Source organism: Falco punctatus (assembly GCF_963210335.1).
Source record: "Falco punctatus genome assembly, chromosome: 7".
Classification (NCBI taxonomy): Eukaryota; Metazoa; Chordata; class Aves; order Falconiformes; family Falconidae; genus Falco; species Falco punctatus.
The window spans coordinates 50,843,979-50,861,384 of record NC_137587.1 but is presented as its reverse complement, the minus strand read 5'-3'; the positions used below and the strand labels follow the sequence as shown (position 1 = coordinate 50,861,384).

The window sequence follows — 17,406 nt, the reverse complement described above, 5'->3', positions numbered from 1 at the left end:
TTTGCTGCAGATTTAAGATCAGAAGTAACGCCGTGGCTCAAGGCACCCTTTGGCTCCTCGCTGTCCTTCTCACACATCAGTGCGATGGAAGTGTTGGTGAAACCTAGCTTACAGCCTGGCTTCCGTCGGGAGACAGGGCAGGCTCTGCTGAGCCGGCCGGGGGGGCTCCCAGTGCCCACCGGAGGGACAGCGCTTTCCAGCCATTCTTGTTAACGATTCTCAAGGGCTTGGGCGGGATTCACAGGGATTTGCCTGTTACCAGGTACTGCCTGTCACTGCATTTGCACGCACAGGTGGCTTTTGGTGCTTAAATAAGCAAAGCGGCTTCCCTGGCCTGGCGGGAGGGAGCGTGGGGAGTGCAGGCCGCTGAGGCGGGGCCCAGGCCTGGCCGCCCTGCGCGGGCCCCGCCGCGGCCGCAGGGCCGTGCCGTGAGGCAGCGGCCGGCCCCGGCGAGGGCGCGGCGCGGGGCGGGCGGCTCGGCAGGCTGAGCCCGCTTTTAGCCTGCAGCCGATGCAGCCCGCGGAGAACCCGCTTGCGCCGGGAGGGTCCCGCTGCCGGCCCCGCTCGCCCCGAGCCGGCGCGGCGCCCGGAAGCGAGCGGCTGCCCGCGCTCGATGCGCTCGGAGCTCGGCCGAGCGAGCGCTCGGGAGCGGCTGCGGCTGCCTGGCGGGCACCCGGCGCGGCGCAGCCATGTACGGGCTGGCGCGGGCCCTGCGGCGGGCGGCGGCCCCGGGGCGGCCCCCAGCGCCCCGGCGGGGGGGCGGCGGTGCCGGGGCGCGGCCCTGGGGCTGGGGGCTGGCGCTGGGGCTGGCGCTGGGAGTGAAGGCTGACGGCGGGCAGGCGGCGGAGGCGAGCGCGCTGCCGCCCCCTCGGGGCTTCGGCGCGGCGATCGAGAGGAGCAGGGACCTGCTGCGGAGGATTAAGGTGCGCGCGCGGGGAGCAGGGGGTCCCGGCCGTGCGAGCTCCCGGGAGCTGGCACCTCCCTCCCCTGCGCCTCGCCCTGCCCGCCAGCTGCCGCCCTGGGACGCGGGGGGCGCGGGGCGGGGCGGAGCCCGCTGAGGTGCCGGGGCTCCCCTGCCCCCCCCCCCTCGCCTCGCGGAATGGTTCGTTCTCCGCCTTGGGAGCGCGGTTCCCGCGGGCGCCTCCGGCCGGGCCCAACTCGGTGCGGGAGGGGGGTGTCGGGGGGCAGGGTGGGCCGGGGGGGCTGTGGAAAGGGGGGAGAAGGGCTGAGGGGGGGGGGGTGGTGTTTAAAAAGTGATGCTGTGCAAATCTAACCGAGGCCTCTTTTAAACCCCGCTTGCTGCTGGGCGGGGCGGTTGGCGTGTCGCGTGTAGCCCGTGGTGGTTTGTTTCTGTTCAGTATTTCTGGCGCGTCCTGATCGCTAATTTAATGAGATAAATGACGGTGTGTCCGTGATTGTTGTGGTCAGGGACGCCGTGGCAGCCGCGTGCCCGCTGCAGCAGCGCTGGGGTCTGGGGGAGGGGTTTGACCCTTTTTAATGTCGCCTGTGTGGTTTTGTGACAGGATGAAGCAGGAATCCCGGGTATACTAGTCGGAGTTTCTGTAGATGGAAAAGAGGTCTGGTCAGAAGGTTGGTATACGGGGTAATAGTTGTGTGTGGCGGTTGGGAAGCGATGGATGGTTTAAAAATTAACAATTTGGACACACTGGGCTGGGATTTCATCCATTTGATGTCCCATCTCTGGAGAGTGGCCAGAAGCAGGTGCCTCGGGAGTATGAAGTGATGCTTTCCTCACCAAACTTCAATAATTTCTGGGAATCAATTATTTATTAACTTCCCAAATGTGCTAGTATATCTCAACTTCATTTTTAAGAATCTTTTTTTCATTGATTTTTTTAGGTTGGCCCTTGGATGTACTTGTACTCTAGGCATACAGCCGTTCGTGGTCTGGCAGGGCTGTACATAGGAGGTGAAGCGCTGCTCTGCCCATGGCAACTAGTTAATAAATTACTAGTCACCATTATCCTGGCTGGCATCAGGTGCGCTGGCTCCCGTTTGTGGGCTGAGGAGCAGCTCACAGGTGTCAGCCTAACAGAATTGCAAGTGATTTTTCTGGTTACACAGTTTAAAGAGAGTCTGGTAGTACGGCTCATACCATGTAGACATTTGACGTGTATTTAAGAAAAACCATACCCACCAAACTGCGTGTTTGTTTTCAGAAACATTTTTATAATGTGTTTTGTGGTTTTTAGACAAATTGTAGTAGTAAATGGCAATGTATTTCATTAACGAGTTAATTTAAAAAAAAATCTTTGTAAGCGAGATCATTACTAACTTTCATCTGAGAGTCTGTTGTTGCCTTAACTTTTATATATGTGTAAAGCTGATTACAGGTTTTCATTTCTCTTTCATCATGACGGCAGTGAATTGGAGAGCCTCTGGTACCTTTTGTAATGTGGCCTAATAAGAAAATTGTGCTACAAATTGATCACAGACTTTCTTGAGTCAGATAGCTTTTTCTTATCTCAAATCACATAGCAATAAAAGCAGATGATTTTGTAAGACTTGTGCAGAATCCCGTCCTTGACGGGCAGGGAAGTGCCTGATGGCACTAGTGCCAGAGTTGTAGTTTGTCACTGGGACTGCTGGATCCAGCAGCCAGGCTGAGCATTCTGTCCCCTGCTGTGGGCTCAGACAGCACTGCCCCGAGCGGGGCAGCGGGGAGTTGGGTGGCAGTGCTCTAGCAGACTTCTGGCTCGTCTTGTCCTCCTCCCTTCTTCCCAGGAGAAGAAAATAGGAACGGGTGGAAGTTGTGTGTGTTCTGTGACCATGGGACTAAACCTGCTTTCTTGCTAGGGTCAGGAGGGTGGTTTGAGATTTGGAAATTATTTTCACACAGGAGTGTAGCGTCTGTGTTCACAAGCACCGTGTGAGCACTCGAGTGCCAGCTTTACGTAAAAGAAAGGATCGTGGGCAATTGACACATCATCTGGTTTGTTCCTTGTGTTTTGGCAAGGTTTTTTTTCCTGAGTGGTTCGTTATTAGACTACGGTTTTATACAGAGAGACACGCATTGCTTGCAGGCCCTGCTTGCGCTGAGAACTGCAGATACGTCATCACTGCATTTCATTGCTTTTACTGCTGCAGCGTCGCTTGCAGTTTCTTTGGCACTAGCTCAAACTGAAGGTAAACCAGTATGGAGTAAACCAGTAAACTAGCTCAAACTGAAGGTAAACAAGGTAAACCAGTATGGGAGCTTGATAATGCCTTATTAATTCCAGTTCTTGCTACCAGACTTGTGGCTTAGTTACATGAGAAAAGACTGGTATAGAGGCTAATAAGCTGTCTTTTAATTGAAGTCGTGCCAACTGATGTTGAAACATGGTGTATAACAACACTGTTCTGTGAAACTTTACAGCTTAGGTAGTTGCTGTGAGTTTGTGAGTGGCTTCCTTTCTCAGTTTCTGTATTGATAAAATAAGACCCTTTACCGTTTCAACTATTAATTCAGAACAATAAAAGGAGTATTTCTGACTATTGGTCAGTTATTTTACAGTCCAGATTTTGGTCCCTGTAGTTTTTCTACATTGGATGTTGGATCTCAGGAGTGTCAATTTGGGCTTAATTTTCCATCTCCTTTATCATTAGGCTTGTTTTGTAGTTGTAATAACTTGGGATGCAATTGGCCAGCACAGTGGGCTTTGATTAACTGTTCCTACTACATTAAAATGGTTTTAACTGAATTGAGGCAGGAGCAGGGATAATCCAATGCTTCAGGTCCCATTTTAGTTAGAGGAAAAATAAGGAGCCAGTAAATCTAATTCATTGAACATAATTCATTCGTCATGTCTCTATGCAAAATATTTACTACAGTGTTTTTATTTTCTTAAAGGTTTGGGTTATGCTGATGTAGAGAATCGAGTAGTATGTAAACCGGAGACGATCATGCGAATTGCTAGTATTAGCAAGTGTCTTACAATGATGGCTGTTGCTAAATTGTGGGAAGAGGGGAAACTGGATTTAGATGCCCCAGTGCAGAAGTATGTCCCTGAATTTCCAGAGAAAGTCTACGAGGGTGAAAAGGTATGTAATTGTTTATTGGTAATACTTTTTCGGATTTTTGTTCCTGTGTTTGCACAGCTGTTAAGTGTACAGGTGCCTGTATCTGGACCTATTCCTGTAAGACACCAAAAGGCATTTAGACAAGTACTGATGTTTGCTGCTCGAAAAAGAAACGCTGGAAATGTGGATCTTCAGGTTGACATCAAGTCTGTAGTGTGCACGCATACATGTATATATTTTAACTGGGTTTAATACATGATACTTAAAAGGTCTTGTATCTTTGTTCCTGGTCATCTTGAATTTTACTTTTCTGGTGATTTAGTGCACATGGTATCTTTAAAGAAGAGAGCTCACATTTCAATATTGTCGTTTCTAGGTTGCTATTACTACAAGACTGTTAGTGTCACACTTGAGTGGGATTCGTCACTATGAAAAAGATATTACAAAAGTAAAGGAAGAAAAGGAAAAAGCAAACAGAGCATTTAAACTAACAAAACCCAATCGGGATAAAGAACAAGAAGGCAAAGGGATTGAGAAGGCTGATCCTGTCAAGCCGAGGAAAGAACACGAAGGTGAAGTAAAAAGCCGAAATTCAAAACCTGGCAGGAGAGACAAGGAATTTGAGCAAGAAGAGTATTATTTGAAGGAAAAATTTGAAAGTGTGATTGAATCGCTGAAGATATTTAAAAATGATCCTTTATTCTTTAAACCAGGTGAGTTTCTAGTCATGTAGGCCAAAATGTGCTCTTCTGGTGAAATGTTTGTTTCAAACTGTTTTACATGCAGTGAAGGTAGACAGTCCAGTAAAAAGTATGTGTTTGGGGGATTTGGTTTGTTCTGCCTCTACCCGCCACCCCCCTCCCTTTTTTTTTTTCTTTTTTTTTTTTTCTTACTGTGCCCCATTAAAAGCTCAACAGAGAAATATTTGGGCTGTTCTGCACCAACTATCTGGTCATGTAATTGTCTTAAAACTGACATAACTTTCAAGACTGAACTGATCAGGATTTTATCAGTTCAGCTTTAGATAACACTCTATTATAGATATCTTTACTAATTTTCTAACTTAAAGATTATGCTTATGTAGATACTTTCTAATAGTGTGTCTGCACCATAATCCAGCAGGTTTAAAATGGGATGTAACCAAGACTTCACTGGTAATAAAAAAAGTCCTGGATCATGCAGGGGAGAGAGAAAGTGGGATCTCAGGCAGAAATAAGACTTCTTTGCAGGAGCTGCAAGTAATGCAGCAAGTGCTATAAAATGTACAAGTTACTGAATTTATAAATGCTAAAGCAGACAGTAATTTTGGTAACGAAATTGTTAGTATCCGCTTATAAAATATTTTGTAGATACTTCCTCTGTTCATGCTCTGAGCCTTCTAGGTGTGAACCAAAAGCAAAATATTTTAGTGAAGCACTAAACCTCAGCTAAAACTTTTTACAGAAAGACCACAAAATCACAGAATTGTTGAGGTTATTTTTTGTTGGAATTACTGAAGTTAATTGTGGAGAGGACTGAGGAACTTCAGGTCTAAGTTTTAAATGAGTTAGGTTAACAGGCAAATGATACATCTTGCTGATAAATATAAATGATGTATAAATGCACACAGTATATAATGTGCATTTAAGGAGGGAGGGGTGGGCAGGGGGTGAAGATAACCACTTACCATCTTGGAGAGTTCTAGGAACCGTTTCAAGTAAGAGGTCTGTCTAGACTGTAGGCAGTTCGGCAGTTGCTTGATATGTAGATGTTTCATAAAAAGCATTAGCGCAAGAATGAGTTTTTTAAAAAATGAGACATTGTTTTGTAAATTACGTTGTCTTAAATAATATGTATATTAGCGTTCATATAATCTTTCTGGATCTTCTAGAGCTAGAAAACAAGAACTAGAAACATTATGACAAAAGTGATCAAGACCTTTGAAAACCTTAAGCGAGTACTACCTGTGTCTTTTGGTCTCTAAGGTATAGACACCCGAACAAGTCTTGGTAGATGAGTGTCTTTTAAGAGTAATTTTAAGGTTTACTTCAGCTTTCCAAATCCAGACAGCCTTGTTAGAACTGGGGTGGTAAATCTTTCGGAAAGGGTGTTAAATGTCAGTCTTCATGTCTCGTCATGAAACCTGGCTGTACGTGCAAATCCCTGAAAATTTTTCACCCTGTTCTCTGAGCTACCTGCAGTTGGCAAGCATCTGTGTCTGCTGCCGTACAGAAATTCCAGGGTCCAGTATCATCAGATTATGATTCACACCATATTAAAAGGGGGGTGGAGCAGGAGTCTTTTAATTGATTATTCATTGCTAGATATAGTTTTATTTGCACATGTGGTTACTTAAATGGAATCTGAAAGATAAAATTGAAGCATTGTGCAGCTAACTTTTTTTTTTGCCCTTTCTCATTGTGTTTCTTTAAGGTAGTCAGTTCTTGTATTCAACATATGGCTTTACTCTCTTAAGTGCTGTTGTGGAGAGAGTTTCAGGACAAAAATTTACAGATTATATGCTAAAAATGTTCCGTGATTTGGATATGCTATCGACTGTACTAGATGACAATGAAGCCATGATATATAACAGAGCAAGGTAAACCAGGATGAAATGTTTTTTTTTCCCCACAGAAATTGTTGCTCTTTCTATCTATGTTAAGCCAAATCATATAACTGATTTTATGTCAGCCTTGTGGTATTGGTCTGTAATTAGCAGGCAAAATTACAGAATAGGAAATAAGTATTGCTTGTTATAAGAGTATATGTGGGGGGAGTAGCAGGGGTGATTTTCAAGTTTGCTTTTATTTGGGGTACAAATAAGCAGGTAAGTGTAAATAGAGTAAAATAAAGGAGTAGCAAAGTGATTATGTTAGAATGTATCATTACCTTGGTTTGCATAATATAACGATTTTTTTAAGAGTTCCATGTAATTGTAATAGTTTCACAGTAACGTATAGTTTTCATAAATTAAATTGTAGTGTCAATTTTAACCAGGATTAAAATTCTGTTTAACACAGAACATGCTTTAGCAATTGATTTCTTTTTATTAACTTAAACAAACCAAGACAGAAAAAAAAAAAGAACCACAAAAACCTCCAACTAAATTTGTGCAATTGGATAATCAAATAAGGGGTAGAGTTTCTTATTCTGTTGACCTGCCTGTCTGGGCTCTGAAATTGATTTATTGACTCACCTGCTAAACTTTGGTGCACGAGAATTCTAACTGAATCACAAAAGCAGGCTATGGAAAAAGTCTCATGAAAATGAGACTCAAGCTTTTTAAAAGTTTGGCTTCTAAAATCCTCTCAAAGAATGAAAATGGTGATGAACATGTGAATCCCAAGTTTATAGTACTTAGAAGTGTATATTTAAAGTGTGTGTGTGCAGACACACTGAACAGTTTGCACTGCTTTAGGGATAGCTTTAGTGCTATATTCTGAGGTGCTTTGTGCTGGTATTTATTTTGCTTGCAAATGTTCAGAGGTTGTGCTGTTGATGTGGATGTTAGGGATGCTCTCATAAGTTCTCAAGCTTATACAGTCAAGTTCTTTTAAATGTAAGTGTGTATATTAACCCTTCTGTAAACTGAAATATAGTAGGGATGAAAGAATTGGGACAGATGCTGGTTGTGGGGGTCTTTTTATGGGCTATATCTTGTTAAGCAAAACAATGCTAATGTGATGGTTTCGCTTCTACAAAAAGCTTGGTGCCTCAAACTAGAATATACTGCCATGTTGTGCCTTCTTCAATGGTTTGGTTACACCGTATTTGACATGAAAATGTTTAAAAATTCATGTTCCAGATCTTTTAGAGGTGTAACTCAAGCATTTCAGCATTTTTGTAACAGGTATTATTGTGATCAAAAAAAAATTACTCCAGGGACGCAGAGATAGTCACTGGCAGTCGATGGTAGCCTTGGACCATTTGTCTGTCTTCCTTGGCTTCAACATCCGATTTTCAGTATTATGGCCTTCAGAAGTTCCCTAAAAGCTTTCCAATCGAAGTGCAGACTAGATAGGGAATGTATCTCTGTACCATCTGATAGTAGGCTTGCCCTGCTCCCCGCGCCCCCCCCCCCCCCCGCCTTTATTTTTTTGGTGTGGTTCCTTTTCACAACTCTCAAAGTACTCCAGGGACCTCTTGTGGTCCAAAGGCTGAAATTCACCGGAGTACGTAGTTACTGTAGTTATTCAGCATTTCTTTTCATGTGTTGCATGAAATTGGTCAAGCCATTACTGGACTGGTTTCTTCAAAAGCACAGTTCAGTCTGCGCTCCTGTTGTGTGGTTTGTTCAGCAATTCTGGTTAGTAGTTTCTAATTTGTGTTTTAATGACAGGGTTTGCAAGACTCTTTCATGCTTCTCCCTTTTCTTAGTAGTTCCGGAACGTTCAGTTGTTGGTAGTATGTGGGGGGAAATCGGTCGTAAATGGAAACGATGGGTCTCGGAGTGCTTTATGTAAAGCTTCAGTGAAATTTCAGCTCAGTGTCTGATAATCATGGGGCAGTTGCAGGATTCCTCTTTCTTAAAACATTTTAAATCTAGTACAGGGACTTAGGAAAAATCCTGTGCTGGCTGACGTACAGGTTTTTGTCCATATCCAACTTGTGAGTAAGCAGGAATATTACTTTTACTGAAACTAAGCTTCTAACCTAGGAAGTCACCTTAATTTTTGTTTTCCCATCTGAATTTCCTGTTGATTTTTCTGCAACAAATATATTTAAGAAGAATATATTTTAAAAATTTCTGAAGCTTCATGAGAACAAGCTAATATGTGCTCAGTTTGCTCTTTAAAGGTAGGGCAGCTTAAAATACTTGTGCATAGTATCTGAGAATGACAAGTTGAATTTTCTTGAATTCTAGGTGTTACGTTTACAACAAAAAGGGACGGCTGGTAAACGCACCGTATGTGGACAACTCATACAAGTGGGCTGGCGGTGGCTTTCTTTCGTCAGTAGGTGACCTTCTGAAATTTGGAAATGCCTTGTTGTACAGTTACCAAGCTGGACAGTTTAAAAAAAATAACTGCAAACTTCTTCCTGGGTACCTCAAACCAGACACAGTCGCAATGATGTGGACCCCAGTGCCAAAAACAGAAGTGTCGTGGGACAGGGATGGTAAATATGCAATGGCTTGGGCTGTAGTAGAGAAAAAACAACAATGTGGCTGTTGCAGACAGCAGAGACACTATGCATCTCATACGGGTGGTGCCGTGGGGGCAAGCAGTGTCCTCCTCATTCTTCCTGAGGAGCTGGACTCTGAAGCTCTAGGTACTGGGCTAGTGACACCACCTAGAGGAGTCATCGTTAGTATTATCTGTAATATGCAATCGGTTTCCCTCAACAGCACTGCCTTAAAGATTGCAAGGGAGTTTGATAAAGAAAAATGGGCCCAATATATAGATTAGAAAAAGAGACACGTGTAACTGAACTCACTGTACTAAAACACAAAAAACCAATAGAGAAGGGTGTAATTGGACTCCAAGTTCACCAAGAATATGTGAAGAAAAAGCCTCAAAATTCACTTAATTAACTTCTGCTAGTGGTGCTAAACTTATGTGTAACTAGAATTCATCTCTCAGGGAAGTTCGTAATTTACAGAACAGTAGAATGTAACAGTTAAATCTGACTTGCTGTAGTACCTGTGTAAATGACCATCGTATTAACAGGTTTTTTGTCATCCAGTCAAGCACATGAGCAAGATTGAAAAAAAACCTAGCATTGGTTTCTTGCACTGAGAAGTACAAGAACCAGTTACCTTAAATGTTAAACTTTTGAAAAATTTCACATCTTGATTTGAGCACACACAGACAATTTGTTATTTTCACAGTTCCAGTCTGCCAAAACTGTTCAGTATCACCTGATAAAGGAAAATGGGTTTACTGTTGATTTTTATATTTTCATGTAGCGCTTTTCTTACTTGCTTAAAAAGCAAAAAACCCCCAACAAAACCCAAATCTTGAAGCTACCTCCAGAGTGTGGATTGATACCAGAAGTACACTTTTGTCAGAGCTTGGATTGTTAAGAATTAGAGAAGAATGAAGCTAGAGCAATATAAGTAAAAACCTTTTTGTCATTTAGATGTCCTCTCTTCTGTTTTTATTGGACACAGAGAATGTGTGAGACTCGTTTACTGTGAGGTGCGGGTATTCTTTCCTTAGCCAGGTATGCCCAAATAGCACAACATGTTGAGCTCTCGAATGATGCACGTGCTAATTTCGGTAGCCAGAAATAGCACTGTATTCTGTAATGTAGATATTCCTTTAGATATAGGAGTTAGGAACTCAAATGACTCAAAAAAAAAAAATAATTTCAAAGTCCATGCTTGAAGCCTGCAGTAGAAGTCTCACAGACTTTGAGAGTTTTGTTGGGTTTTTTTGAAAACTATCCTTTTTTCCATTGGGAGACCTGAGGTCAAACAAGAAATTGTGATGGAGTTCCAAAGAAGCATTTTCTAATTGTCAGTTTTACTATAGGAATATAGTAACATCTGAATATGTTAATTTTATGTATTTCATAATGGCATGGAAGGTCTCCAGGACTTACCCCTATCCCTCTTCCCCTGCAGTTACATCAGACAGTATTTCCAGGCTGAGATAAACCAAAATATCCTTCAGGAAAGGTTTGAATGCTTCTGTCCCTGCACTGTTTAGCAGCACTGCTTCTCTGAATTTAAGGAATGAGATGTGTAACAGCTAGCAGAGGACAGCCTTACCTGCCTCGTTCCCACGTTAGTGCTTTTGGTATTAACTTTGTCATCGTTACCTGCCCTGTGATGAAACAGTGTGCTGTCATCTCTGTTCCCAGTATGCCTACGGTAACATTTATAACCTAAGACTGACAAATCAGGAAATTTAGTGTTTTGAGGTGTCAGTGTTTTCCCTACATTTTTAATTGAAGGTAGTAGGACTGGTTTGGTACTCTTCATAATTATAATCATTCTGGTGCCTTAAAACACTAAAAGCTTACACCTAAACTATTTATTTGCTTTTTCAGCCCACTCGCCAAAACTTCACTTTATTTATTCAGTAATAATGGGTTGTCTTTTCTCAATAATACCAAATCAGTAGAGACGACAGAGAGAACCTTTCTGAACAAACTTTTTTGGCCAGGCAATAAATTACCTACACTTCCACTGAAGTCTTTGATACTGTTGACAGTTCCAATGCAGAAGTACTGGAGATGAGCATCTTCTACGATAGCAACATTTTTTTCCCCCGGTCTCAAGAGCACCTACTAGCTGGGGAAAGACGCAGCAGTAGAAGTCATTACCCATTTTATGCAGGGAACATGAGTTAAGTAGTTCTGAGTTGTCTTTGTGTTGAGGAAGGCATGAATAGAAACAGACCAAATACAATGTTTTAAGTATAGAAAATTTGAAAAGTATCGCTTACTTTAGGATTTGCGCCATACAAGAAAAGTATGTTTTACCTGTTTTGCAAATGGTATTTATTGTTCTTTAAAACCATTTTGCATACTTGAGAGAAGACAAATTTCACTCACTGATGACTGTGTTTGGGTTTAGACAAAGATTCAGAATGTAGAAGGCATAGGTTTACCGTTACGCTTGTGTTTGTATGACCAGGCGCTAATAAATGGAAAATATTTGAAGAATGTACTAAAGTGAGTAACGGTAAGAAGTGTTTAAGGCTTTTCTAACCCCAAGATACCAACAACAGTATCTCACTCCCCTCATAGAATATGTTTAGCCACTAACATTTTATATACATACCATGTTCTTTAAACTGTATTTCCTTTATCTTAAGGCTTTTTCTTTAAAAAAAGTCTGTTGTCACATGTACAATATAGGAGATGGTATGATGTCTAACTTTCACCTTCTAGTACCTGGAACAAAATGAGTCACTGACTTTCTCTGATTTGGTATTAATTAATCATGAGTTCCTATCTTTTAGGGTGGAGGAAGAGAAGGCAGAGATATGGGAGACTAAGAATCAATCTGGCCTTAGCGCATGTATTCAGGTCGCAAGTGAATGAATATTGCCACTTGGATCTTTGTGCTGAAACCACTTATTTGCCAGACTGGCATTAAGTGCAGGAAACTGGTCAATTAAGAGCAGCATTCATGTTAAACCTGCTCTTAAATTAACCTTTATTGTGAAAAGACTGTATGGCACTGACATAACACTGTACTTTTAAAAGGCATGTATACTAAATTGGTGCATCTATTTCTGTATCAAAAACCTACTTTTTGCATCTGGTAATTGCACGTGTTCACTTTGAATTAACTGAAAACATCTGCAAATGCAACAACTTGTAGTATTAGGTTTTGGAGCTTTTATTGACTAGAAACATAAAAGTCTTAGAAGTCATGGGAAGAATACAGGTTGAATAGAAATTTGCAGCAACGATTAGCTCATCAAGACACCTGATACTCTGAAAGAGATGTTGATGCATAGCTTGAGATACTATTTAGTAAAATAAGATACATGTAAGACTTCGAATGTTTTCTCATAGTTTTAAAAAAAACAACACTTTTTAACAGCCATTTAGAAAAGGATGGCTTTTAAAAACTAACTAAAAACCTGTCTCCTCATTGCAGAAAGGTAATTACTTAATACTGAAAATGTGCATGGTTTTGCTCTACTAGCTTTTTTAAAGGCTGGATACCATTCACATCTGTTAGTGTAGGATGGCTTACAGTTGCTTATATACCATGTGCCTTCTCTGTACTGAATGCTTTCAGTGTTTTGCAAAAGACTTGTTTTGTTTTGCATAGAAATCTCACTATAGAATACCAAATGCAGTTTCAAGACCAGATTAGAGGGAGGAAAACCCCATGCATTCCAGAAAAACAGCCAAACATAAGTAAGCAGCTTGATATTTTTATTTATCAACACATTACTCAAAACAGTAAAGGAACTAAAGCAATGTTGAAAGCAAATGAGCAGTTTTAAATCTGTCTGGCCTTTACATCCCTTGCAGTTAGGGTAGCTGCAGTAATAAAGTATGCAAAATACATTCTTACAGTAGTTTCTGTCACCATATGCGCCACACAGCTGTAGTTGATGATTAATGAGGAAAAGGATGCAGCAAGTCCAAGGTTTTTATATTGTGACATCACCCAATTAACAATACACTGTTTAAAAGTAAAATTACAAAAATAGAGCTCAATTGTCTGCAAACTTGAAGGAAAAAATTGCACTTCAAATCATTTATTGAAAAAGATTCCAGCTCATTAATCACCAATAGCATGTAACTTGTACAAAAATCAATTTTAATTACATTGTTGTATTAACAGGCATTTCTGAACTGGTAAGGCTTTCAGGAAAATGGATCCAAAACCACCTGCTGAAGTGTTCAGTGTTGCTTCCTCCTAAATGAACAGCCTGCAAAGAAATCACATATAGATATAGTCCTTAACATTTTAAGGCTGCCTTGGAAAATTGCCTGCTGAACGTAAGTAGGAGAACTGATGCAATAAATACAAATTTCATGTACCACAAGAGGTAAAGATGTAGCACTTCCGAGTCTTCTCCAACTTAGCCTTATTTGAAGATAAATCAGGACAGCCGTGCTGTTCTGGTAAGTTGTACTATTTCTTTTCTTCCAGATGCCTTTGAAAATGTCCATCTACTGTAACACCCCTTAGTGATACAAACCCCAAACTGAAACAGCTCCTAGGAGTGTTGATACTTTTTTCAACTCCTGAACAGCTTTACTTCAGGTATTCCATCCTCATATATACTACATCCATACAGTAGAACATGGTCTAAACGCTCCTATATGTAATTTACATATCTATTTACCTTTTATCCTTTAAACAAGACATGAATAAAATCTGGATTTGTTTTTTAATATTTTTTAAACCCTAAAGTGTTTCCAGTGTTTTTCACATACCCCAGACTTTAGATTGCATTTCAAGATATTGGTGCTATACCAGTTACCTATATGTAATTATCAGTGCTTATTGGTTCTCTTACACAAACCGAATTTTGATTTAGTAACATGGGCCAGGGAACTGCCTTATGGTACTAGTGTTTAATAACAAACAGGCAAGCCACCACTGAGTAGTAGTGGCACAGAATCACTCTAGCCTGGCAAAAGTACTCGTAACTCCTTTCATGGTGCTTTCTAATGCTCTAAACTTAGCTCAGAACATTAGAGAGAGGCAAAGGAAACCACAAAGTGAAGCACCTAAAATCATGTGTGTTTGAATGCCATGTCAATGCCATGGAGCTGCTTAGCTGCCTGGTGTATCCGTTTAGCCATTTAAAAACGAGAATCTGAAATAAAACTTGCAGTTCGGGGCCCACTAACCATGTTTTTACTAGCCAACTCTAAGCAATTTACAAAATAATCATTCCAATTATCAGTTTTCAAAATCAAGGCTAAAATATCTGCAGTCTATACATACATAAATGCATTATTCAGGCTGCTGAACACTGCCCCTTACCTTCTGTGAGCCTGGCTTTGCCCCCCGTAGGCTGACACAGGACAGTTGAGCACCCTACGCACAGAACTACTGTCTGAGCGTGGCTGAATACAGTGGTGATCTTGTAGCAACCTGCAAAACAGCATTATTTAACTTTCTATTAGTATTTTTAGCATTTTTAAATTGTATGTGTAATACACTTGTCCAAAAATGGATCTGTTGCATTACACAAGCGTACCAAGTAAAACAAAGCGAAACATTGTTATTGTGGCATGAAGTACTTGCTTTTACTAACATGCATATGAAGGCAAGTTAGCTGAAACTGTTAGGACTCCCCAGATGAAAACCAACATGCCTTGAGGGCTGAGAAGCCCCGATTTGCCTGCAGTATGTCTCCTGCAGAAAAAGTCAAGGAGTTCCAGACTAGCCTTTCTCTGCTGAACGGAAGAACGCATCTAGCCAGAGAAATATTTTAACTTGTAACACTGGAACGTTGCTGTTGACAAAGTCTGGCAGCTGTGAATGTAAACACTGCTGTTCAAATCTGTTTGCTTCTCGTTTAATAATTGGTAGACGTAAGGAGCGTGCCTGGTGGCATTGTACAAAGCTAACGTCTTATTTAAACAAGGAGACTTGCACAGAATAACTTTGCTAATTCCAGATGCCAGAAGAGGCATCAGCAACACTTTTTCTACAGCTTCTAAATTCTATGACTTAAAAGAATGAAATCACTCTCGTACATGGCTTAGACAAAGGGGTTTTCACTGCCTTCATTCTTTTCCCTGAGAAGTATTTTCAAATAGCCAAGAGGAATTTGGGGGAGAGAGAAAACTTGCAAAGGATTTAATCTAGATGTGGATATAGAAAACAGACAAATAGATAAAGGTGAGCATAGACTCCTTTTTCAGGATGTGTGGAGCAGAAAGGTAGGACAGAATACATGCCATGGAGGAAGGTCCTCAGAAAGGTCTCCGACAAGAAGGCTGGTTGGTAGAGAGAACTCCTGTTAAACTACCAGCAGCTAAAATCTAACCATAGGAAACGTGTTCCCTCCGGTGAATATGAGCTTCCACACTGATGAAGTTTTACCTTTGTGGATCTGGCAGGGAAAGAACCCAATCCATTTCCGTAACCGGGCAGCAACTTCCAGCAACACTGAGGGATGCACGAGGCCCTATGTTTCGGTGCTTCGTGCTTAGGACTCTGTCATTATCGAAGCTCTCCTGCTTTGCTCTATATATCCCTTAAACTCCATAACCAATCAATGCAACAATAATGAAGATAACCAATGACCTGTGGGCCCCTGTTGACATTAATTGTATCTTAGTATAGGCATGCATGTATGCTGGTTTGAAGACAGTTAAAAAAAAGAAAGTAAAAATCAGTGCCTTGGCTGTTGACCACGTATTTTTTAAAAGTAACCACGCTTTGCTTTCAAACAGTTTTAATGAATTTACCTCCCTTTTAGATGGAAAACAAAGTCCTAGAGTTTCTTAGAAATCAAAGCTGCTAAGAAATAATAAGAAAACCTGAACACTGCAACAATTCCTTGCTTCTAGTCAGGGTGATTGCTTTTGTGTGCCCATGCGTGTTCCCCTGCTGTGATGCTGTCCTGCAGCAGTTTCTGGGAAATCAGGTACCACAGATGACAGCTCCTGTGCCTTGACATGGTGTGGCCGTGCTGGTCAAAGCAGCCAGTCAGTGCTAGAGCGTGTTCCTGCAATCGTGCTAGAAAAATCCCGTGTTGCAGTTTACGAGACAAGTTGGTTATACAGAGGTTTCTGAGCCAAAGTAATGAAACTCTGTGAAACACAGACACGGGCACCACCTTAATGCAACCCCGGTGCATTCGATGCAGGTGTCAGCTTGACTTCTTGTCAGCAGTGTGCGCAGGTGGCAGCCGGGGGTGGGTGGGGTGGGGTGTTGCTTCCGATTGAACCTGTGTATGTCCTTGTGAAAGGTTTTTTCTGGGCGCTTTTCCTGAATCAGTTTCCAAAAGGAGGGAAACAGTGTTGTCTTCCATGTGAGACATGCCATGGATGCTCTACAGCATCAGCGGCATCTCCCTCCTCGCACAGGCCAGGCTGGGGGAGGGGGGGTGTCCCTATTTCCCAGGATTTCGTAAAGGCGGGGGAGGGGGTGGGAAAAAATCTCATGCCAGACCTCCAGAACAGAAAATAAAAAGCCGATTGTTTAGATTAACTTTTGGAAAAGGTTGAAAACACTTTGTTAACAAAAAATAAATTAAAAAATCAGAGCTTTGATGAGGGTAACGCATACCGATGGGGTGACCCGCCGGCGGGATGGACGCGCGCCGGTACCTACCCGGACATTTCACATCCATGAAGTAGGAGTTCGGGCTCTGCACCAGGCGCTTCTTCTTGTGCTTCTTCCTCTCGTCCTCCAAGGAGGGGTGCGCCAGGTCCGTGGCCAGCTGCGGGGGCAAGAGGCGCAACGCAACACAACGCGTGTGAGGCGGCTGCTGCTGCTGCTGTCGCCGCTGCTGTCGCCGCTGCTCCCCTCCCCCGCCCCACGGGGGCCGATGGCAGGTGCCTGCCGGCAGCGAGCCCCGGTACCGCGCCGAGCGGCCCGGCCGCCGCTCGTAAACAACTCACCGGCATGGCCGCCTCCGCGCTGCGCCGCGCCGCGCCGCCCAGCCCCGCCCCGCCCCGCCGCGCGCTGCACTGCCCGCCCCGCCCCGCCCCGCCCGCGCTGCACTGCCCGCCCCGCCCCGCACTGCACCGCCCCGCCCCGCCCGCGCTGCACTGCCCGCCCCGCCCCGCACTGCACCGCCCCGCCCCGCCGCGCGCTGCACTGCCTGCCGGGCCACGGGCCGCCCGTGGGCGCTGGGAGCTGGGCGGCCGCAGGGGCGTCGCGCCCGGCTCGGGCACGGACCGACGCCGGTGGGGTGAAGGGGCCGGGATCCGCCCCGCGGCCGCTGCGGGCGGCGCCGGTGCCGGCAGGGCCGCAGCCCTTCCCCAAGCGCTGCCGCTCGCCCGCGCCGCGGCGCC

At 43.4% G+C, this 17,406-nt stretch overlaps 2 protein-coding genes across 2 annotated transcripts; one reads left to right on the top strand and one right to left on the bottom strand.

Moving 5' to 3' along the window:
* Positions 1-402: 402 nt before the first annotated feature.
* Positions 403-10,312, top strand: LACTB (lactamase beta). Its single transcript, XM_080395614.1, is given in 7 exon segments — positions 403-667; positions 669-923; positions 1,524-1,590; positions 3,854-4,044; positions 4,400-4,736; positions 6,436-6,601; positions 8,867-10,312. Coding segments are annotated over 7 exon segments (1,614 nt in total). The 5' UTR covers positions 403-613; the 3' UTR covers positions 9,411-10,312.
* Positions 10,313-12,829: 2,517 nt separating this feature from the next.
* RPS27L (ribosomal protein S27 like) lies at positions 12,830-17,117 on the bottom strand. The gene is made up of 4 exons (XM_080395663.1): positions 17,011-17,117; positions 16,721-16,829; positions 14,417-14,527; positions 12,830-13,349 (listed from the first exon to the last, which is right to left on the bottom strand). Exons 1-4 carry the CDS (start codon positions 17,014-17,016, stop codon positions 13,321-13,323), a joined length of 255 nt encoding a protein of 84 aa, XP_080251789.1. The 5' UTR covers positions 17,017-17,117; the 3' UTR covers positions 12,830-13,320.
* Between the last annotated feature and the right edge of the window lie 289 nt (positions 17,118-17,406).

What these genes read in the sequence shown, in the direction of transcription:
- RPS27L (XM_080395663.1), bottom strand. An exon ending in CATGGATGTGAAATGTCCGG is followed by an intron (nt 14,528 to 16,720) that starts GTAGGTACCGGC and finishes GCTGTTTTGCAG; the next exon opens with GTTGCTACAAGATCACCACT. An exon ending in CAAAGCCAGGCTCACAGAAG is followed by an intron (nt 13,350 to 14,416) that starts GTAAGGGGCAGT and finishes ATTTCTTTGCAG; the next exon opens with GCTGTTCATTTAGGAGGAAG.